The 23,300-nt window shown below is 34.5% G+C and overlaps 2 protein-coding genes and 2 long non-coding RNA genes across 6 annotated transcripts in view; 3 read left to right on the plus strand and 1 right to left on the minus strand.

The window, feature by feature from the left end:
• The first annotated feature begins 6,741 nt into the window (after positions 1-6,741).
• Positions 6,742-7,358, plus strand: LOC146872998 (uncharacterized). The gene is made up of 3 exons (XR_014982176.1): positions 6,742-6,887; positions 6,987-7,075; positions 7,158-7,358. It is a non-coding gene; the product is annotated as an uncharacterized LOC146872998 (long non-coding RNA).
• Positions 7,359-8,002: 644 nt separating this feature from the next.
• On the plus strand, positions 8,003-10,873 carry DNaseII (deoxyribonuclease II). 2 transcript variants are annotated; one of them, XR_014982175.1, is made up of 6 exons: positions 8,003-8,595; positions 8,684-8,864; positions 8,967-9,477; positions 9,608-9,679; positions 9,790-9,928; positions 10,009-10,873. XR_014982175.1 is itself a non-coding variant. In XM_035866640.2 (6 exons), the coding sequence occupies exons 1-6, from the start codon at positions 8,459-8,461 to the stop codon at positions 10,123-10,125; spliced, it is 1,188 nt and encodes a 395-aa protein (XP_035722533.2). In that variant the 5' UTR covers positions 8,008-8,458; the 3' UTR covers positions 10,126-10,870. The 2 variants fall into 2 exon arrangements, 1 of the variants encoding a protein (XP_035722533.2); XM_035866640.2 differs by having other exon boundaries at positions 8,008-8,595; positions 9,608-9,710; positions 10,009-10,870.
• A 1,230-nt stretch (positions 10,874-12,103) lies between these two features.
• LOC118441623 (uncharacterized) overlaps positions 12,104-23,300 on the minus strand; it is a 67,439-nt gene continuing 56,242 nt past the window's right edge. The window contains exon 4 of the transcript XR_014982191.1: positions 12,104-12,246. The gene's annotated coding sequence lies outside the window, so the exon portion shown is untranslated. The remainder of the gene's footprint in view (positions 12,247-23,300) is intronic.
• LOC146872999 (uncharacterized) lies at positions 12,173-12,925 on the plus strand. Of its 2 annotated transcripts, XR_014982193.1 has the most exons (3): positions 12,173-12,295; positions 12,370-12,465; positions 12,610-12,925. It is a non-coding gene; the product is annotated as an uncharacterized LOC146872999 (long non-coding RNA). The 2 variants fall into 2 exon arrangements; XR_014982192.1 differs by having other exon boundaries at positions 12,370-12,925.

Here is a 23,300-nt window from a genome sequence, read left to right on the forward strand (position 1 = left end):
AATGATTTACAGGTTTTAGATGAAGCGGATTGTTGTTTCAGCAGCATGCAGAGCTACTTCTATTTTCTTATCTTTCAGCACCTCTCTTTTATTATTCATATTTATTTTCTTCAATTATGTTTTTAATTATGTCATTAATATGTTATTTCTTTTCATTATGTCTTTCCAGATTTTTATTATGTTATTTCTTTTTAATTATGTCTTTTTAATATTTATTTATGTTATTTTTTTTAATTATGTTTTTATGTTTTTAGGTTTGTTATTAATATATTCTAATTACTTTTAATTTTTAAGCATTAGGTAGGACCGTAGAGATGAAGCGGACTGTTGTTTTAGCAGCGTGCAGAGCTACTTCTATTTTATTATCTTTCTTTTATTCATTTTCTTTTCTTCTTTTTCAGGATAGATCATCAAGGTATAGGTTCATCTCTGGTCGAATGCGTCATCGCCTGGCACGATTCATCATCGATTTTTACGCGGTTACGGGAAGGATAGGAAGAACACTCGCGTGCGTGTCGGCGTGCACAAGCGTGGGTGTTCTCGGGCGCGATTAAACCTCGTTTGATAGTTCGAATCGAAAACGCGAATTTAGAGTAAAGTCATCGTTTTTCTAACACTCACGTGAATGAACGCGAGCGCGACATAAAAATCCTACCGGGGATTTCGTTTAAATTTGCTCGAATATTCGATTAGATTACCACGCGAACGCGTTTTTTTAGAGTAGAGTCACCGTTTTCCGAACACTTGCGTGGGTGTCCGGGCGCGATTAAAAGTCCTATCATGGACTTCGTTTTAGTGTTGAAATTCGGGGTGCGCGAACGGTTTACCTTGTAGTGCTGTACATAGCTGGCTGATGTTATGACAATCCTAATGTTTGGTAGCGGGGCGGAAATCCCGACAAATATCATGGAAAGTCTAAATACCGGTTAGCATATGTCACTTTGGATTTCAACTTAGAGTCATCGTTATTCTAACACCCGCGTGGGTGTTCGCGTGCGCGATTAAAAGTCCTACCGGGGACTTCGTTTCGTTTGCTCGAATATTCGATTAGTTTATTTAGAGTAGAGTCACCGATTTTCGAACACTTGCGTGGGTGTCCGGGCGCGATTAAAAGTCCTATCATGGACTTCGTTTTAGTGTTGAAATTCGGAGTGCGCTTTGGATTTCAACTTAGAGTCACCGTTATTCTAACACTCTCGTAAGTGTTCGCGTGCGCGTTTAAAGGTCCTAACGTGGACTTCGTTTTATTTCTTCTACATATCGATTAGATTACTTCGCGAATTTGTATAGAACATTAGAATCTACGTAATTATAACACACGTGAGTGCCGCGAACGCGATTAATACGCTTTGATTGTTCGAAATTCGGATGCACGAATTCAGATGTGCTTAATAATCCCTTATGCCTGAGGCGGAGGGTGTCGAACGGTTAAGCTTTCTGTAAGCGGAGTCCCTGTAGCTAAGGCTAGATACTTCCTGTTAGCTTTGTCCCATGCCCAAGATATCCGAAGCGGAAGGCATAAGGGTCGGTATCGTGGAGCGCGAATTTTAGAGTAAAGTAGAGTCACCGTTAGCTCGTGGGTCTCCACATGCAGCAACCTCCACGTGGTGAGACCTGGGTCGTTAATACTTGCAAAGTTTAATTGTAAATTTTTAAATGCAAGTATTACCGAGCGAATGGCTGCATATTGTATTACTTTTCCAATATCTTTTTAATCTAATTCCATCTGAACATTAATATTTTTCCACTTTATATCGCTAGTAATACTTCAAAAGAAGAAATATAGCAGAAATCTATTGTACAATAATTTCTCAGAGAAACGAAAAGGAAATTTTTCTATCTCTCTTTTATGTCCACTGTCATTTCTATTTATTCTTGTTTACTTTCATTAATTATCCTTTGTGTATTTCGGGTGGGACCCATGGGAGGGGGACATGGGTGTGGGCCTCTGTGCGGGTTGCTTTCTCAGCATCTTATAGAGCTACTTCTCTTTTCTTCTTTTTTTGGGGCTCTCTTTTCTATTTCATATTTTTCATTCTTATTTACTCTTATTAATTATGATTTATAAGTCTCGGGTGGGACCCATGGGATGGGGACATGGGTGTGGGCCTCTGTGCGGGTTGCTGTCTTAGCATCGTGTAGATCTGCTTCTATTTTCTTGTCTTTCTGCAGCTTTCTTTTGTATCTCATATTTTTTTTCTTTAATTATGTTTAATTATGTCATTAATATGTTATTTCTTTTCATTATGTCTTTTCAGATTTTTATTATGTTATTTCTTTTTAATTATGTTTTTTTGATATTTATTTATGTTATTTCTTTTTAATCATGCTTTTATGTTTTTTGTTATGTTATTAATATATTCTATTTAATTATGATTTACAGGTTTTAGGTAGGAACCATTAGATGAAACGGACTATTGTTTTAGCAGCATGCAGAGCTACTTCTATTTTCTTATCTTTCAGCAACTCTCTTTTATTATTCATATTTTTCTTCTTTAATTATGTTTTTAATTATGTTATTAATATGTAATTTCTTTTGATTATGTCTTTTCAGAATTTAGTTATGTTATTTCCTTTTAATTATGTTTTTTTTTATATTTATTTATGTTATTTCTTTTTAATTATGTTTTTATGTTTTTAGGTTTGTTATTAATATATTCTAATTAATTTTAATTTTTAAGCATTAGGTAGGACCCATGAGATGAAGCAGACTGTTGTTTCAGCAGCGTGCAGAGGTACTTCTATTTTCTTATCTTTCTTTTATTCATCTTCTTTTTTTCTTTTTCAGGGATGATCGAGCAATCATGCAGCGATATTCAATATGTCTTTTCTTTTCTTTTTCTTATTTGTTCCTTAACTTCTTCTTTTCCAGGATAGACCATCGAGTGATAGGTTCACCTGCGATCGGATGCGTCATCGTAGCATGGCTGGATTCATCATCGATTTTTACGCGGTTACGGGTAGGATAGGAAGAACACTGGCGTGCGTGCCGGCGTGCACAAGCGTGGGTGTTCTCGGGCGCGATTATACCTCGTTTGATTGCTCGTATCGAAAACGCGAATTTAGAGTAGAGTCACCGTTTTTCTAAAACTCACGTGAATGTACGCGGACGCGACTTAAAAGTCCTACCGGGGATTTCGTTTAAATCTGCTCGAATATTCGATTAGATTACCTCGCGAACGCGTTTTTTTAGAGTAGAGTCACCGTTTTCCGAACACTTACGTGGGTGTCCGGGCGCGATTAAAAGTCCTATCATGGACTTCGTTTTAGTGTTGAAATTCGGGGTGCGCGAACGGTTTACCTTGTAGTGCTGTACATAGCTGGCTGATGTTATGACAATCCTAATGTTTGGTAGCGGGGCGGAAATCCCGACAAATATCATGGAAAGTCTAAATACCGGTTAGCATATGTCACTTTGGATTTCAACTTAGAGTCACCGTTATTCTAACACCCGCGTGGGTGCTCGCGTGCGCGATTAAAAGTCCTACCGGGGACTTCGTTTTGTTTGCTCGAATATTCGATTAGTTTATTTAGAGTAGAGTCATTGTTTTTCGAACACTTGCGTGGGTGTCCGGGCGCGATTAAAAGTCCTATCATGGACTTCGTTTTAGTGTTGAAATTCGGAGTTCGCTTCGGATTTCAACTTAGAGTCACCGTTATTCTAACACTCACGTAAGTGTTCGCGTGCGCGATTGAAAGTCCTACCGGGGACTTCGTTTTATTTCTTCGATATTTCGATTAGATTACTTCGCGAATTTGAATAGAACAGTAGAATCTACGTAATTATAATACACGTGAGTGTCGCGAACGCGATTAATGCGCTTTGATTGTTCGAAATTCGGATGCACGAATTCAGATGTGCTTAATAATCCCTTATGCCTGAGGCGGAGGGTGTCGAACGGTTAAGCTTTCTGTAAGCGGAGTCCCTGTAGCTAAGGCTAGATACTTCCTGTTAGCTTTGTCCCATGCCCAAGATATCCGAAGCGGAAGGCATAAGGGTCGGTATCGTGGAGCGCGAATTTTAGAGTAAAGTAGAGTCACCGTTAGCTCGTGGGTCTCCACATGCAGCAACCTCCACGTGGTGAGACCTGGATCGTTAATACTTGCAAAGTTTAATTGTAAATTTTTAAATGCAAGTATTAACGAACGAATAGCTGCATATTGAATTACTTTTCCAATATCTATTCAAACTAATTCCAACTAAACATTAACATATTTTCATTTTATATAGCTTATAATACTTCAAAAGAAGAAATATAGCAGAAATCTATTCTACAAAAATACTCAGAGAAACGAAAAGGAAATTTCTCTATCAAACTATAATGTCCGCTGTCATTTCTATTTTTTCTTATTTATTATCAATAATTATTCTTTATAAATCTCGGGTGGGACCCATGGGAGGGGCCTGTGGGTGAGGGCTTCTGTGCGGGCTGCTGTCTCAGCATCATATAGAATGTTTCTCTTGTCTTATCTTTTTGGGGCTCTCTATTCTTCTCTTTTTGGGGCGCTCTTTTCTTTCTCCGGCTCTCATTTCTATCTCATATTTTTCTTTTTCAATTATGTTTTCAATTGTGTTATTATTATGTTATTTCCTTTTTATTATGTATTCTTAATATATATTTATGTTGTTTCTTTCTAATTATGTTTTTAATTATGTTTATTTTCTATTTATGTTATATATATATTATGCTTTATTTTATGTATTTTCTTTCTTTCTCTTATTTTCTGCTTACTTTCTTCTTTTCCAGGATAGATCATCGAGGGATAGGTTCATCAGCGACCGGATGGTACATCGAATGGCAAGATTCATCATCGATTTCTACGCGAATACGGGAAGGATAGGAAGAACACTGGCGCGCGTGTCGGCGGGCACAGGCGTGGGTGTTCTCGGGCGCGATTAATCTTCGTTTGATTGTTCGAATCGAAAACGCGAATTGTAGAGTAGAGTCATCGTTTTTCTAACACTCGCGTGGGTGTTCGGGCGCGATTAAAGGTCCTACCGTGGACTTCGTTTGATTTCTTCAAAATTTCGATGGGGGTACTTCGCGAATTTCGGCTTAATAGTAGAATCTACGTAATTATAACACACACGTGAGTGTCGCGACGCGATTAGTATTTCTAAGGAGTGCGCTTTGATTGTTCGACATTCGGAAAGCACGAATTCAGATGTGCTTAATAATCCGTTATGTCTGAAGCGGACGGTGCAAATGGTGGAGCTATCTGTAAGAGGTGTGTTGTAGCTAAGCTACACATACCCTGTTAGTTAAGAAGCCAGTGCATTGAAGCGGAAAGGTATCGCGGATCGGTATCGCGGAACGCGGATTTTAGAGTAGAGTCACCGTCAGTCCGTGGGTCTCCACATGCAGCAACTTCCACGTAGTGAGACCTGGGTCGGTATTACTTGCATACTCTAATTATAAATTCTTTAACGCAAGTACTACTGAGCGAATGGCTGCATATTGTATTACTTTTCCAAGATCTTTTCAAACTAATTCCAACTAAACATTAACATATTTTCATTTTATATAGCTAATAATACTTCAAAAAAAGAAATTTAACAGAAATATATTGTACAATAATTTCTTAGAGAAACGAAAAGGAAATTTTTCTATCTCTCTATGTCCACTGTCTCTTCTTTTTATTCATATTTACTCTCATTAATTATTCTTTATATATCTCGGGTGGGACCTATGGGAGGGGCCCATGGGTGAGGGCTTCTGTGCGGGTTGCTGTCTCAGCATCATATAAAACTGTTTCTCTTCTCTATATCTTTTTGGGGCTCTCTATTCTTCTCTTTCTGGTGCTCTCTTTTCTTTCTTCGGCTCTCGTTTCTATCTCACATTTTTCTTCTTGTATTATGTTTTCAATTGTATTATTAATATGTTATTTCCTTTTAATTATGTATTCTTAATATTTATTTATGTTCTCTCTTTCTAATTATCTATTTAATTATGTGTTTAATTATGTGTTTATGTTTATAATTATGATTTTAATTATATTTATTTCCTGTTTATATTATATATATATATTATGTTTTATTTTATGTATTTTTTTTCTTTCGCTTATTTTCTGCTTACTTTCTTCTTTTTCAGGATAGATCATCGAGGGATAGGTTCATCTGCGGACGGATTCGTCGTCGCCTGGTTGGATTCATCATCGATTTCTATGCGCGAATACGGGAAGGATAGGAAGAACACTTGCGCGCGTGTCGGCGGGCACAGGCGTGGGTCTTCTCGGGCGCGAATGTATTACGTTTGATTGTTCGAATCGAAAACGCGAATTGTAGAGTAGAGTCATCGTTTTTCTAATACTCACGTGGGTGTTCGGGCGCGATTAAAGGTCCTACCGTGGACTTCGTTTGATTTCTTCAAAATTTCGTTGGGGGTACTTCGCGAATTTCGGCTTAATAGTAGAATCTACGTAATTATAACACACACGTGAGTGTCGCGACGCGATTAGTATTTCTAAGGAGTGCGCTTTGATTGTTCGACATTCGGAAAGCACGAATTCAGATGTGCTTAATAATCCGTTATGTCTGAAGCGGACGGTGCAAATGGTGGAGCTATCTGTAAGAGGTGTGTTGTAGCTAAGCTACACATACCCTGTTAGTTAAGAAGCCAGTGCATTGAAGCGGAAAGGTATCGCGGATCGGTATCGCGGAACGCGGATTTTAGAGTAGAGTAAACGTTAGCCCGTGGGTCTCCACATGCAGCAACCTCCACGTGGTGAGACCTGGGTCGGTATTACTTGCAAAATGTAATTGTTAATTTTTTGACGCAGTAATACCGGGCGAATGGCTGCATACTTTTATGTATTTTCAAAATCATATTGTAAATGAGTATTAACACTTAACGTTACTAATAGTATTTCTATAGGCGAATGATAAGGTATAGTTAAATTCAAATATAATTTCTTTAAATTCCCAAATTTATATATTATTTAGCATATGTATTAATTATATTTATTATTCTTTATGCATCGTGTAGCAAATGCCGACGTCGCATCTAGCACGGATCGCTGCGTGACGCATGTAGAATCAAATTAAGATATATGTACATATGAGGGACTGAAAAATGTGAGTTGAGAATAACTAAACGAGCTTATAGACGATACGATAGATGTATGGTGAGGACAGCTTTTTTCGTTTATATTCGTAGTTCATATTTTATCCATACCTGTTGCTAAATCACACACGTTTCGAACGTAAAAATAGTGAACAGTCATAATGGATAAATATTGATATGATGTTTCGGAAGTACAAGAAGATGATGGATCAAATGTTCCGGATATTTTCGACTAATCTACGAGGGGTGTGCTTCTTGTCAAAAAGACCACGATGATTTCGAAAGCAGTGATTATCGTCGCAAATAATTTTTTATTTCTACATTGAATATCGAATTTTTTTTTGTCATAATTTTCTATTCTTATTGTATCTTATTATTACAATTCTATTTCTATTGCCTTTTATATAAATTCTTCCTGTTGGTAAAACAGTCATCTACTTCGTTGTGTAAAATAGCGTTTACTGATCGACGATAAAGTAGATTCTTGTTTTATTGAGAAAAAAGAAGTGAGATAATATTAATTTCCTAGTTTATCGGCTGTGGGTATGGTAGACGTATAAGTTTTCTATATTTCCGTTTGAGAAATGTTTGGTCATAGTAGATTTCTGTTTTTCTCACTGTCGGTAATAGTAAACTTGTTTAGTGACCTAGGAATATATACTTTGACAAGTAATTTCCCTCTACATACCGACAACTAAATGTCGAAATTCTCTTTTAACATACGTGTTAAGGTTAAATAATTTATTCTTTTGATAATTTTATAATTTTTGAAACAATATATAAGTACATGAAGCATATTATTCTTTTGTTTAAACAATGTACATTCTTAAAGATTACACGATAGTACATTTTTTTGATTAAATATTATACTTTCGACTTACTTTCATATCTATATCTCAAATCCACATATTTCAGAATTCAAAATATTCATCGGTTATTTTCTATCCGCTATTGTTGCTATTATCTTTTATACTTATATTATATTTTATATATTATCTATTCCATTGCAAGAAATATCAAACTGATGGTTGTTTAAATATCCTTTAGCTATTTAATTAAGTGTGATTAGAAACGAAAGATTTAAAATTTGTACAATTAAACGAACACTTATCAATTATTCTATTTTTATACTTTTTCACTTTTGTCATATGCACTATTATTTTAACTACACACAAATTTTCTCTCTCATACTAACTCCAACTGTTAGTTCATTCGTGGAAATTTCATAATCTACACAAATTTAGATACCTGTGCAATAGTCGATAAAGTATTTTCTTTATTACGCATGTAATTCTTATTTTGTGCGTATCTGTCTCTGAAGTCATACATGCATCGAGCTAAGGATGGTGAACAGCTTTAGCAGTTGACATAAAGTTATGACGTGTATTTGAACTATGCTTATTTGCAAGTTCAAAGATAAAATGAGTTCTTTAATGTATATAATATTTTTATGCATAAGTAGTATAAGGTATAGTGCAAGTATAAAAAATGGATTAGGATGTAGAGACAATGAAAATAGGTTTGTTGATTGGTACGTATCTAATATTGTTTTTGTCGAATTGTCAAATTCCTTTGAATTAGTAAGATATATAATTTTTTTTTTTTATTAATTACTTTAGGTATGTGTTATATAAAATTCCAAAATTATCACACAGCAGTAATCCTTTAATAAGAACTGGATCTGCCTACATGTATATAACAAGTGATACTGTACTACATAGCGATTGGAATTTGTCTGTTAAAGGTATAGAAAATAAAACTTCTATACCAGGAAATACATTAGCTTCATTGTACAATAATGTAAATATTTTAATTCTTATCTTCTATATTTTCTTTTTTTTTTTTTTATATATAAACAGACAAATATATTTAATTTAATTTAATACTACATATTATTTGTAGGGTATAGCAAAAAATATATTATCGATTTTATATAATGACGATCCACCGGATGATAAGGTAATTGGAAAATATGGTCATGCAAAAGGTATAGTAGCAGCTGATCATGAACAAGGATTCTGGATGATACACAGTGTTCCAAATTTTCCACCAATACCTAACAATAACATGAGCTCATGGCATAAAAATAAAAATAATAATTTGGCAATAGATGCTCTTCCATCTAATTCTGAGTATAGTTATCCAACATCAGGACATGTTCGTGGACAAAGTTTTTTATGTATTTCTTTGAAAGCTGATCAATTTGATATAGTTGGTCGTCAATTAATTTACAATCAAATTATAGTTTATGGAAAGAATCTTCCAAATGTATTAAGCAATCAATATCCTACTCTTACGGATGCTGCTAATCAGATTCGCATTAAAAATCCACCGTACAAGAACAAAGAGATAATAAAATCATCAGCTTCATTGGAATTTGTCTCTTTTGCTAAATCCAGTAAATGGCAACAAGGTATATAAATGTATATGTGTGTGCGTTCGTATGTATAATATATATTTTTTAATATATATATATATATATATATATATATATATATATATATATATTTCTTATTAATAATATTATTTCTATTAATTTTTAGATCTTTACAGCGATTTTGTGGCTCCGCAATTGAAAAGCAACTTATTTGTTGAATCGTATTTAAATGGACCAGGTAAATTAAACTCCTACTGCCATGGTTTAGAGTAAATATTTGTTTTTTTATTAAAATCTGATGATACAATAACGTCAGATTAATATATATTGAAATATATATACTTTTAGGGTGCATAATGTCAAATCAGTGAAATTGCAAGCAGCAAATATTCAGTTTGAAAGTACGCAGGATCATTCTAAGTGGGTTGTAACAATGAATAATAAAAAGAATAAGTCTTGGGTTTGCATTGGAGACATCAATAGGGCTGTAAATATATTAACCATAATATTATATATTTATAGGATAATAAGTTATTTACATTCTTAAAAATTTTATCATTTTTGTAGAATACTCAGTACTATCGTGGCGGTGGGACAGTTTGTTTGAATTTGTTTTATCTTTGGAAGAGTTATCGTAACTCTGTTAACGATATAGAGCCGTGTCCTAAACGCCATTATAATTGACAAAATTAAATCTTTATTTGGATGATCTGGAAGTATTGCATATTATATTTTTAATAAAATATTAACATTAATAACATTGCTAATAATATACTCAAGGTATAGTATTATTGTCGATAAAGTTGTACTCTATTTTTATAAACTGTAATTAATCTAATTATCATACGTAGGTTAAACGTATTCTACTGATAAATACTCATATGGTAAAGCAGTTTTCTAACTGATAAAAATCAATTTTTTTTATATAATACCTTAGTTTACATTTAGTTTTGAAAAATAAAATTATAATTATATAATGTAATAAAACATTCACATCATGGAAACAAAATTCATTAGTGTTTTTGTTAATTTTGTACGGTTATTAAAATATTTAATTCTTATTTGGTATTTATTTGCAAAGAGGAGATAGATGTGAATCGGATGTATGCTCATTATTCAAATTATATGAAACTCGAATGATGTACATTAGAGTACGTACTAGCACTAAACCTGCATCGTATTCGTCGTATTTGGAATATACATCTACTACGAAATATGATGTGAAGCCCTCTACGCTACTTTAATATTGCCTAATACGTATTCATGTCATACATTCATGAGAACGTCCAGTATTATCCTTTCACTTGTAAACGAAATTACGTCACGTTGCTGGGGCAAAATTAAAATGGATACAATATTGTATTTTTATCTTGACTTTTAATTTTTCCTAAATATAATTTCATACATGAGAGAGATATAATTATCAGGGTTTCGCGTTTGTTATATATATATATATATATATATATATATATTTGTACACATATACACACACACACACATATATATATATATATATATATATATATATATAAACTTGATAAAAAAAAAAAAATGGTATATTGAAATTCTTTTACGAGAATAGGAATGAATTAACTGGTGTTTTCATTTATTAAAACGATTTCGTTTATTAAAAGAAAGAATGGAAAGAAATGTCAGATAGATAAAAATAAATAATCCAGTTGGATGTGGCAAATGGAAAAGGGACGAGTGTCTTTATAATTACCATTATGTAATAAAAGTAATAAGAAAGAGACTATATTCAACCGTGACCGTACCGTAGAATAATTCAAGTAGAAAGTGAGAAAAGAGGAGGATGCATTAGGGGTTGGCGGTAAGGGTCGAAGAGGATGGAGAAAGCTGCAGTACTTCGCTTCAGACAAAGCCTAACGAAGCTTCTATTTAGCAACAGTAGGCACTGCGAAGCCCACCTTCATCTCTATTGTACTCACTTGTTGGGGTATAGTGAATTTCATCCATCAACGGAATTCTAAGCTGACAATGAGCATCTCTCTTACTTTTTGATATATATATATATATAAAATTTATCTTAAATTTTTATTTTTATTTATTTATTTATTTATTTATTTTTTTTTTTCATTAAACAAGAGTATCCTTGATTTTTTTTTTATTTAAACTATTAGCTATGTATGACGATATATATTCATATACAAATGGCAATCGATAACTAGTGAATGGCTTAATGATTAAATTTTGTCAATAATGAAATTGTTTAATAAATTTATTTATTTTTCAAAAAGATCAATTTATATTCATAATTAAATCTTACAGCAGCTCCATATATTATCTATTTGTAGATAAAACGCATTTTTAAAAAAGATCTATACGAATTAAGATAATCCTTCACAGTGTTCTGCTCTGTTTTCATGAAATAAAAATTATTAAGCACATTCATTCATTCACATAAAAATATATATTTAGTTTTAGGATTAGAAAGTGGTTATTGACTGATCAAGGAAATGAAAAAAAAAAAAAAAAAAGAAAGAAAAGGAGAAATATTAAAAATTATTGCTAGCATAATATTCATACTCCCAGTTAGACATTTGTATTATGCGACAGTGGAAACAAGACATTATCCTGCGTACGATACTATATTGTCAATGATGAATATAGGTGTACCAACGTTTCTGTTTGCGACTGTATTCCTGAGTGTACGCATAGAAGGAGATAGATATCCAACGTTCGGACATTGACATCATGACCATTATTTATTGCCCATGAGGCGCAACACAACGTGCCAAGCATCCGTAACGGCTAGAGAATTCGAAAGACACTATGACGGAATACCTGTAACAGACAACAGGTCGTTTATGTCCCCATTGATAGTAGAAAATAGGTATTTGATTGATAATCCTATATAGGAAATATATCGTTTTATTTATTTATTTTTTTTTTCTTTTTTTTTTTTAGTACGGCAATTTTCAAAGTGTATCACAAGGATCTCGAATTTTATTAATTCTCACATTATTTATATTAAAAACATTTACGATTTGGCAACGTTAAAAGGTATAAAAGATTTTTTGCGATCTTTTTCGACAAAAAAGTTTTTCGATATGCACTGTATTAAAAAGAAAAAAAAAAAATCATACACGTTGTGATCGTGTATAAATGAGATATACGATAGTATAACATTTTCTATCTCGTCCTAAGGCGAAGAAAAGAAAAAAAAAGGAAACGAGAGAGGAGAAAATAGAAAGAAAGAACAAGAAGAAGAAGAAGAAGAAGAAGAAGAAGAGGAAGAAGAGGAAGAAGATGATGTAAAATAAAAAAGTAACTTCTACTTGACTCTTTTTATTTTTAGAAAGAAGCTCGACAAGATTTCATCTCGGAAGATGCGGATCTGAAAAACTTGAGTGTCGACATAAAGAACACTTCTTATTGTTGCTGTTGCTACCAACATACAAAAAACAACATAGTCGAGAAGAAAGAAGAAGAAAAGTCGAGTACAACAACAACAAAAAAAAAAGAAAAAAAAAAAAAAAAAAAAAGAAAAGAAAATACCAGTTTCATACACTTTGATGGATTATACTCACTTTAATACTGTTTTCTTCTTTTCTTTTTTCTTTTTTTTTTTTATCTCATTGAATCTTTCAAATGCAAGAATTAGATTCGATCACGTATCACAATATTTCCTTTTCTGCTTGATTACTTGATTACGTGTAAAGATCAATAATTTATCCCAAAAAAAATTTTAATAAAAAGGCAAATATATAAAATGCAATTTTGAAAATTAATTAAACTTTCTTTCGTAATTATTATACCTTTATACGTACCAACATATTTTAATTCTTGTTGTTAACTATCGATAATATACACCAAGTATATAGAATTCAACAGCATTGAAAAAGTTTATTTTATTAAATTCTATCGAAAAGGAATAAAAGCATTATATTACCGAAATTCATTGACAGCGATGGTTTAACTTATTATTATTTAACGATAAATCCTTATTGTATGTTACGGAAAGAGAAAGGGAGGACAGGGAAGAGTGATGACGAGAGTAAGGTTGGAGGGATGGAGATGGGTACGGGAGGAGAAGGAGAAGAGAGAGAGAGAGAGAGAGAGAGAGAGAGAGAGAGAGAGAGAGAGAGGGAATGTATAACTAATTTTACGATCGCAAAGCGTATATAACACACGATCTCTACAAAGTGTATCTACTATAATTACAGAGCATGGGAAGTTGCGGTTGGATCGATTATTTCGATAGTATAATATGACAATATTGATGGGCGTGTAATCACACCGGGGAATATATAGATATTTTAAGCTTCTGATGAAAACTGAACAATGATAAAGTCTAATCTTATTAACTTTTCTGGATTGACAATTAATTGACATTATTTTATTGAATGATTTCGTTTATTTTCTTTTTTTTCTTTTTATCGTTTTTAGAGCAAACGCATTCGAATATTTCAATGACAATATCATGCGGTAAAATAGAAATATATCAAATGATAGGACTAAAAATATATTTCAAAAGATTCTCATGGGATTTGATTCTTGCTTAGCTTTTGAGTTCGCGATGACGAAGTTTTATCTATCGAGATCGCAATTATATAGCGAAGAGAAAGAGAGAAAGAGAGAAAGAGAAAGAGAAAGAGAAAGAGAAAGAGAAAGAGAGAGAGAGAGAAACGTCGAAACGTCGAAGCGAAATTTAGCTTTTCAAGTGAGTTTACTCCTCGACTAGGAAGGATGAACTAGTAAGTTGCAGAGCTTTCTAACAGTTTGTGAGTGAACCGGAAGAAGGGACGTTCGAGCGTGACTGTCGGTAAGAGCTCTTGATCGTTCGTGCGTAAAAGCTCGGTGATTGTTTCTCCGCTTTTTCTACCGTAGCGAAAACCTTTCGATTACCTTTGAGATCCTTTCAACGTACTTAGATACTTTAATTTCGACGTTATACTCTTCCTTATTGCATTATACTTTATTATGTACGAATGTATTTACATATACAAAAGAATACAAGAAAGTTAGATTCAATCTTCGGTTAATTATCTTTTTTAAAATATCGATCGATCATATAAAAATGATTTATTCGCAAGTAGGAGGATCTAGAAAAGAGGAAGAAAGAAAAAAAAGGAGAAAAAAAAAAGAAAAATTTTATTTTATTTATATACATGGGGGAAACGTGAAAAGGCTTTGTAACGTTTTCAATAGGTTGACGTCTCTTCGTAGAAACTTTCGCGGAATTGCCACACATCGGAATCGTTTCTCTTCCACTTGAGGAACATTCGATCGGCTTCCAGAAGAACAATAAATGAGAGTAGAATGTGGTAAAACAATGGACATCAGTACGCTGGTCCAGTTCAGTGCTGATACATACGCGTTTAGAATTCGAAAAAGATTTAAACGACTTTCTAATACTATTTTTCTCATTGAAATCGTGTCATTATTTTAAAAGTGAAAAATACGTATCGACGGTGGTTCGAACGTTAAAACGGCCATTGTAAAGTGTTAAACGTCTTTTATAAATTACACGATATATTTTTCTCTCTGGTATTATATTTAAAATTCGATTCGAAGTAAATACGTGTATATTGAAATAAATAGAAGGACACAGATCCTTGGTAAGTATTTGAAAAAAGTTTTCTTTACGAAACAATATCGGACTTTCTTTTCTCCTTTCTTTTTTTCTTTCTTTTTTTCTTCTTCTTTCGTTTTCTTCATTTATCGATTTGTAGGTTTTCTTTTCTTTCTTTCTTTTTTTTTTCTTTTTTTTTTTTTTTCTTTATTTTATTTATATTTCCTTTTCGTTTTATTTCGCAATATCCTTCGATTCTCTCGCGATCTTTCCTTTCGAATCTCCTACAACACACACGACAAGCGATGTAGGAGAAATGGCGAGACTACCGGATGCTGGAGTGCTGCCAGAACAGACCGAGTGGACGGAGGTCGGAATTTCAGGCACGCTAAGTGCCTCCTTGATTTACTCAATCACTCCGCTACGCTTGTGCCTCTTTGTCTTCTAACTCGGCACTCAACTTCTTCTCGAATGTTTCTTGACTCTATCTCTTCTTCTTCTTCCTCTTCCTTTTCTTCTTCTTTTTCTTCTTCTTCTTCTTATTATTATTATTTTTTTCCTTTTTCTGTCCTTCGTTTCTTTCTTTTATCTACCTAGCTTCCTTGTAATTATATTTAATTTATTTTCTTTTCTTATTTCTCTTCGAACTTTTTCTCTCTTGCTCTCTCTCTCTTTCTCTCTCTCTTTCTCTCTTTTTACGAATAAATCTCTCGATTATTTCTGATTTCTTTTCGAAGCTTTTCTTATCGAAGACAAAACTAAAATTTTTCGATTTAATCAATTGTTTATACTCCAAATGTTTTCTAACAATTTTCGAATTGAAATACAACTACGTAATGACCTTTTATCGATATAATACGATCATTAATTGTATTATTAGATCGACGAATTTTTACTATACTTTGGCTAACGTTCACCGTGTTTATTAAATTGAATTAATATATTGAAATGAATCAATTGTAGAGATGCGATAGAAAAGTAAGATATTTTTTGATTGATGTTAAATGATCTGCTTTTTTAATATCAATATGATTCATTATTTCACGCGCATCGTTGCGTTCATCCATATTCTAGAGAAAAAGAGAGGAAGACAGAGAGAGAGAGAGAGAGAGAGAGAGAGGGAGAGAGAGGGAGAGAGAGAGAGAAAGAGACATTCGATCTATAGAAAATGGTAATTAAATCCTTTGATGCGATAATAATAGCGAATTTTCGAGTTAATTGCCGAATATTCGGAGTGGTTTGAAACGCGTAATTTAAACAGGCAGGCAGCCGAGGAACGCGGTAACGGATTCCATTAAAACTTTTCGCTCGGTTCGTACGATAAGTGACACGTATTCCCTAGCATACTCTCTAGCAAAAGTAATACATTTTAAAGAATTTGACGTGAAGAATTTACATTAGAAAACTTCATGCGCGGTAACGTATCGCAAATGACGAATCTTCTTGCGTAAAGTATTATAGTAAGAAAAAAAAAAAAAAGAAAAGATTTTGTTCGTAAGATTTTATGATATCGAATGATAAACCTATCATAAACCTTTAAAATCAAGTAGATAAAGATATATAAATGGTTAGTTTAAGAAAGTGAACATTATTAAACGATAAAATATGTCCTTTAGAATGAATGTTGTTATGTTGGAATAAACGAGAGCTTAAGGAGTATCTATCTATTATTTGTTGAACGTTAGTTATCGCTTAGTATTTAAGTTAAGTTACGTTAAGTAGAACGGAACAAAGTATAGAGAGAGAGAGAGAGAGAGAGAGAGAGAGAGAGAGAAAGAGAAAGAGAGGTAACGATGTCTAGGAAGCAGCAGGGTAATGCTCGACAGAAGCTCGCATAATCCCCGTACGGGCATCGTCTGTTTGATCTTGTCTCGGATTTTGCCAAGTCGACGGTAAAGCCGGTCCTTTCGTCGGGTATACAGGTTTGCACTTTCCACAGATAGCGTTGTTGTGGACAGAGAAACTTCTTCGTAAAACAAGCCTCTACTTCGTAAGGAAGGAAGGAAGGAAGGAAGGAAGGAAGGAAGTAAGGAAGGAAGGGAATAAAGGGAGGTAGGAGCCGCAACATCGGCTACAACTTAGTCCGTGCAATTTGTTAATGGTAATAATTCTAGCTAAGCGGATTAAACACGATCGAGAGCGAATGAGAACGTAAAGGGAAGTTGTCATTAATCGACAAGTTAAGGTTGATACACAAACGGGGAATTTGAAATTAAACGGAACTTCGGGTAGATCTTGGACGACGACGTATCGATTAAGAGTTTGTGTGTTATGCGGCCAGTAGTACTACTTTCTTTGATTACATTGCGTCTAGACGACGTTATGTACGAGGTGTATCTATGTATGTATGTATGTACTTAAGTTGTTTAAGTAAACTATGTATAGAAAGAGAGAGAGAGAGAGAGAGAGAGAGAGAGAGAGAGAGAGAGGGAGAGAAAAATTACGAGAGAAGAATGTTAATAATTTATATTACGAGAAATATTTTACGAAACGAAATTTTATACAAAATACGATGTTTATTTAATACATGATCGTGAAAGTAAACAGAACAGTTTCCTCGGTAGATAGACATTTGTTTTTGCAAACCCTATTGCACGTGTACCTAGCATATATTACACCCTAGAATATACCTACATATATACGTCGAATAATATAAACATCACCGAAATGCACGATATTAAACGTGTATAATTTATATATTTTGAAGTAAACAAATCATCGATATGTCTGGCCTGATATAGTTCATTATTACTTCTTCGATAAAATTTCGATGAAAATTCTATTAGGATTGATTTTAGACTATTCTTTTTAGAAACTATATGGATTATTAATAATCGATTTCTTTTTTCTTTCTCTCTCTCTCTCTCTCTCTCTCTCTCTCTCTCTCTCCTTCTTTTTTCCTTCGAGATAAATCATTTTGAATCAGGAAGCAGTAAATTATTCTTATCATTCGGTTCGGACGGGTCTCTCGAATCAGCCATATCATTTCGGTCTTCTCTCACGTCTTTCTTCATTCTGTCTCCCTAATACTCGAAAGATCTTTTCTTCCAACGGACTATTTCCTCCCATCATCGTGACGCCGTCGAGGAAACCCAAGATCCGCCCTTATAATGTAAACGAATCGGAAGGATCCGCTTTTATGTTTCTCGAAAATGGGATCCGTTTCGCTTCGTGTAGGCTTCCAAGTCGTTTCCTCGGCATACTCGAGAATTTCATTCTTCCGCAGCAATCTCTTATTCCTCGTTGTTCCTCCTCTTCACAGTGCTAGATACAAATTCGTCCAAGTCTGAGAGTTCGTAACTCTTAACGTATCCGAAAGTAGTCCAACGAGCGAGAGAGAGAGAGAGAGAGAGAGAGAGAGAGAGAGACAGAGAGAGAGAGAGAGAGAGAGAGAGAGAGAGAGATTGCGATTCCAATGATACCCATCTACTACATATATACATATATACATACATACATATCTTTTACTCTACGCGTAAAATTTAAATCACGATGACGTAAGGTGGTAAAACCGCATTCGATCGATCGGAATCATCTTTATTTCGAAGCTTGATTTCAATCTACTTTGAGGTATACATAAAGAATATATTTCTTCGTAATGAATAAACGAAAGACAGATGAAAATCATTCATAAATGATAATTATTAAACGTATCGTTTGAAAAGGATTTTATCAATTAATCGATATATATATATATATATTAAATCAATCATCACTATTTTCTTCCTTACGTAATTTTCTTAATGATAAAGAAACAGCTTAATTTTAATACGATTTATACGTATCTGAATTTCCTCATATTATGATTTATGATCACATCATCATCATCATCATCATAATAATAATCAACTTCGCTAAGGGTTACGAACGTTGCACGATTTCCTCCCTGGCTTTTCCTTTGAATTTTCCGAGATCACGCGGTACGAGAGAGAGAGAGAGAGAGAGAGAGAGAGAGAGAAAGAAAGAGAAAGAGAGACAGACAGACCGAAAGGGATAGCAAGAAAGAGAAAGAGAGAGAGAGAGGGATAGCAAGAAAGGACATCAACGAAAGACATCGTCCGAATGAAAGCGAACGGAAATGCACTGGAGATCATGAGAAAGGGACTCTATTTGCTACGCGCCTTTGGCAATTTTCATTTCCATGTTTACCTGAGAGACGACGAAAGAGGAATAAAAGGGAACGACGGATGTACGTGCTCGATGACGTTTTCAATGGTCGTCGACTCCTCCCCCTTTCTTTCTCTCTCTCTCTCTCTCTTTCTCTCACCCTCTTCCTCCATCCTTCCTTCTATCTCTCTCTCTCTCTCTCTCTCTCTTTCTCTCACCCTCTTCCTCTATCCTTCCTTCTATCTCTCTCTCTCTCTCTCTCTCTCTCTCTCTCTCTCTCTCTCTCTCTTTCTCTCACCCTCTTCCTCCATCCTTCCTTCTATCTCTCTCTCTCTCTCTCTCTCTCTCTTTTTGCTTCTCTTTCTCTCTCTGTAACACTGAACTGAAAATGGAAAGACGAACGCGAATCTGTTAGAAACGATTTCAATTTCTACCGTTTACCTTATCTCGCGAACGATGCCGAGAGCATATGAATTATTTCTAGTCGTATAAGAGGAATTCAAATGTACCTAAGGGTAGGAGTAAGAAAGTAAGAAAGGAAAGCGCGAACCGAGAAGAGTTAGCACGAATGGAGGATATAGAACGGGCAGTGTGCCAGTGGAGTACCAAAACCCCTTCATCGATCGCCTAACAACGTTCTATGCTTCTCTGTCTTCGTACTCCCGGCTTAACTCTTTCCCACTTTCTACCATTTGCTCTCCCGGAGGCTACTACCTTTACCAACCTCGTCCCTACCATCACTATTCTTTTTTCTCTTTTTCATTCATTCTTTCTTTCTTCTTTTCATTCTTTTTTCCTTCCTTCCTTCCTTCCTTCCTTCCTTCCTTCCTTCCTTCCTTCCTTCCTTCCTTCCTTCCTTCCTTCCTTCCTTTCTTTCTTTCTTTCTTTCGTTCTTTCGTTCTTTCGTTCTTTCTTTCTTTCGTTCTTTCTTTCTTTCTTTCGTTCTTTCTTTCTTTCTTCATTCTTCTTTTACGTTGTACACACCAGTATAAAAGACCGACATAGTGATATACTTAACACCAATGTACCTGTCTTCGATTTTTCTCGTCTATCTTCTTTTTTCCCTTTTTCATTCTTGCTTCTTCTCTTAACCTCGTCTGGCTCGTTTGAGAACAGTTTTAAAGTGAGAAAATGACGAAGGATAAAAATCTAGCACGACGGCACGACGGAACAACTCATGCGATGACGAAAATCCTCTTCCACGGATAAAAGAGACAACGATCGGTAAAAGTCGGTAGTAAAAGTCGAGGCGGTAGAAAAAAGAAAAGGAAAAAAGAAAAGGAAAAGTAGAAATAAAGAAGAAGAAAAAAAAAAAAGAAGAACGTAATACCTCATCTTCTCCTTCTTCGTTTCGTTTCCTTCTGCTTGTTTCTCTTTTCTTTTTCTTCTTCCCTTTCTATTGTTTTTTTTTTTCATCTTCTTCGTATTTCAATGGGAGGCCATAAAGTCTGTGAGCTTCTGCTAATACTCGCTCTTAGAATTAATTACGCGGCTAACGACCCACGAGCCCAACTGGTTCACTCAGCTTTCGTTCGTTCATTCGTTCGTTCATTCTCAATTGTTCTAACTCGTTCTGGACCCTCGTGGATGGAAACGATACCATCTCGTCTCTCTTCTTTCGCGATAAAAAAGTACATTCATCAAGCTGCTATTCTTTTCTCGCATTATTCATAAAGAGAGTAGGGTGAAATTGCAGTGAACGGTAGTTCGCGTCTCTTCCTTTCCCATTCTTTTTATAATCTTTAAGAGAGATAATATCCGATGGATAACGGACAGAAAAAAGAGAGAAAGAAAGACTGAGAGAAAGAGAGAGAGAGAGAGAGAGAGAGAGAAAGAGAGAGAGAGATTGAGATGAGTGCGGTTTTGCGTTCAACGTTAAATACGAATGCACCTCTAGGGAAGAGTAAAGATCTATAAGACAAGAGATTTTATTCACGATTTTCTTGGTCCATGTTGTCTTTTGGGTTAGGATGTGACCATGAGCGACCACTAACCACAAACTACCCAGTCTCGACTCTTCCAATTCCCTAAGCCAACTCGTGCCATTCTCTCCCCAGAGTAGGACGACGGGTTGAACATGAAGAGAACGAGAGAGGTAAATGAAGAGGTCGACTCTTGCGCGAGATACTGCTAGCAACCAGGGTGTAGTAACCATTAAACTAGGCGTCTAATAGTTCCTCTCGTCCACCCACGAACAATAGTCCGTGGCGAATGCCATCATCCTCTTACGACCCCTTTAGGAATAGTACTGTTCTCCGTTGGGTACCCGGTACACGTTCCAGCTTCCTCTATAAATTTCCTGTCACCCGTCGCTCTCGTACTATGTTTAAAACCAGAACGATCGTTTTTAATATCTTTCAAAAATAAAAACCGATAAAATAAATCAATAAAAAAAGAGAAGAAAACAAAATAGGAAAAAAGAAAGAAGAAGAAGAAGAAGAAGGGGAAGAAAGAAAACATCGAGAGAGAGAGAGAGAGAGAGAGAGAGAGAGAGAGAGAGAGAGAGAGAGAGAAGAAAAAGAATAAAAAAATAAAAACGAGTGAGATAATATATCGAAAGGTCTTTTTTCTCTTCTTCTTCTTCTTTTTTTTGAGGGTTTCTTTCCTTTTCTTTTCTTCTTTTTTTTTTTTTTTTTTTTTTTTTTTTTATAAATGTTCCTCGCACACACGAAAATTTTCTATCTTTCACAAGAACTCTCGTATTTCTTGAATAAGTAGGAACCAGTAGGAAACTTCCATAGAAAGATGCCACAAACGTACTTATATAGTTCCTCCTAAGAGGGACGAAGAGACTAGCACCTTCTCTATACTCATACCTAAGCTTGAAGCAGGTGTACTTTGTTGAGCATATATCTCTGTCCGTAGCTAATAAATATTAACTAGTTGGCTGAACATATAGCTCTTGGACCAAACAACTTGCCGAGAGAACAGCTGAGTACCAAGGATATACATACAAGTATATATATATATATATATATATATATATATATATATATATATGTATATATGTATATATACATATGTATGTGTACACCAATGCGTATGTCCGCTCTTCTTCTCTCTCTATCTTTTTTTTTTTTATTCTTCCCATTGACGCTCGTCGTATGGATCTTTTTTCTTTCTTTTCTTTTTTTTCTTTTTTTTTTTTTTTTGCGAAGATGCAAGATAAACGCATTTTTGGTCTCATTTACGTTTCTTTAAAAGAGTTTAGCATCCATTTCTCTTTCCTATTATAATATATTATAGACAATGTTCTCTTTAGAGCTGTCGTTTATAAAGATAGATAGACAGAGAGAGAAAGAAAGAAAGAGAGAGAGAGAGGGGGGGGAGGGGATAGAATGGATAGTTCGTATCAAAAGCTTCGTTCAAACTTTTCGTAAACTTGAATTTAATTAAACTAAATTGCACGTTCCATTGAAGCGAGAAAGGCAGCATTCTTACGTCCAACGTAAAAGAAGCTGCAATGCGATCGCTCCCTTTTAACCTTTCTGTTCTTCTCTATCTTTTCCTTTTTTTTTTTCATCCTCCTGCCTCCCTCCCCTCTCCCCCAATCCGCACCCCACCCATCCAGATTACAGTGAACAGAGCGAAACAATTACGGAAAGTCTCTTCGTCGATTTTCGATGTTCCAAACGATTCGTTGCCAACTGTTTGGCATTAACATTCACCCGGTATATTTATCATAGTAACAGGGAAGAAAGTTTTCCGATTCGGCCTTTTTGGCCTTTTTGAACGAAGCCGACCGTTCGAAGTGAAAACTCAATTCCACTAACACCGTTAGAATAATTTCATTCTCGCTTTATCGAAACGAATCGAAAGTACCTTTTCGAAAGTTGACGAACCAGATTTAATTACTTTCTTTCTAAATTATTTCAGGTGAAATTGAGGCTACCGAAGTGTAATTAATTATGATCGATCAAGTACGCTTATATTCAAAAATTCGAATTAGTTCACAGAATTAAGTTCCCAAAAGAGTTGCTTCAAAAAATATAATCGAGCTGGTTAGCGTTTAAAAGCTTTCATTATTCGATCGATCATTTTTCCTTTTTTTCTTCCTTTCTTCTCTTCTTTTTTTTTTTTTTTTTTCGATGTAACCACAATTGGATCAAACTTAAACTGGTTCAATTAGAAGGATTATCTTGAAATTTTTAAATATCTTTCCTATTCACAAATTAATAAACGAATAATCGATAAATTATTTCCACCAAACAATCGT

The sequence above is a fragment of the Vespa mandarinia genome, chromosome 5, assembly GCF_050613455.1.
Source record: "Vespa mandarinia isolate Hongniang chromosome 5, ASM5061345v1, whole genome shotgun sequence".
Taxonomy (NCBI): Eukaryota; Metazoa; Arthropoda; class Insecta; order Hymenoptera; family Vespidae; genus Vespa; species Vespa mandarinia.

What these genes read in the sequence shown, in the direction of transcription:
- DNaseII (XM_035866640.2), top strand. Translation starts at nt 8,459, where the DNA reads ATGCTTATTTGCAAGTTCAAAGATAAAATGAGTTCTTTAATGTATATA. An exon ending in GAAAATAGGTTTGTTGATTG is followed by an intron (nt 8,596 to 8,683) that starts GTACGTATCTAA and finishes TAATTACTTTAG; the next exon opens with GTATGTGTTATATAAAATTC. An exon ending in TAGCTTCATTGTACAATAAT is followed by an intron (nt 8,865 to 8,966) that starts GTAAATATTTTA and finishes TATTATTTGTAG; the next exon opens with GGTATAGCAAAAAATATATT.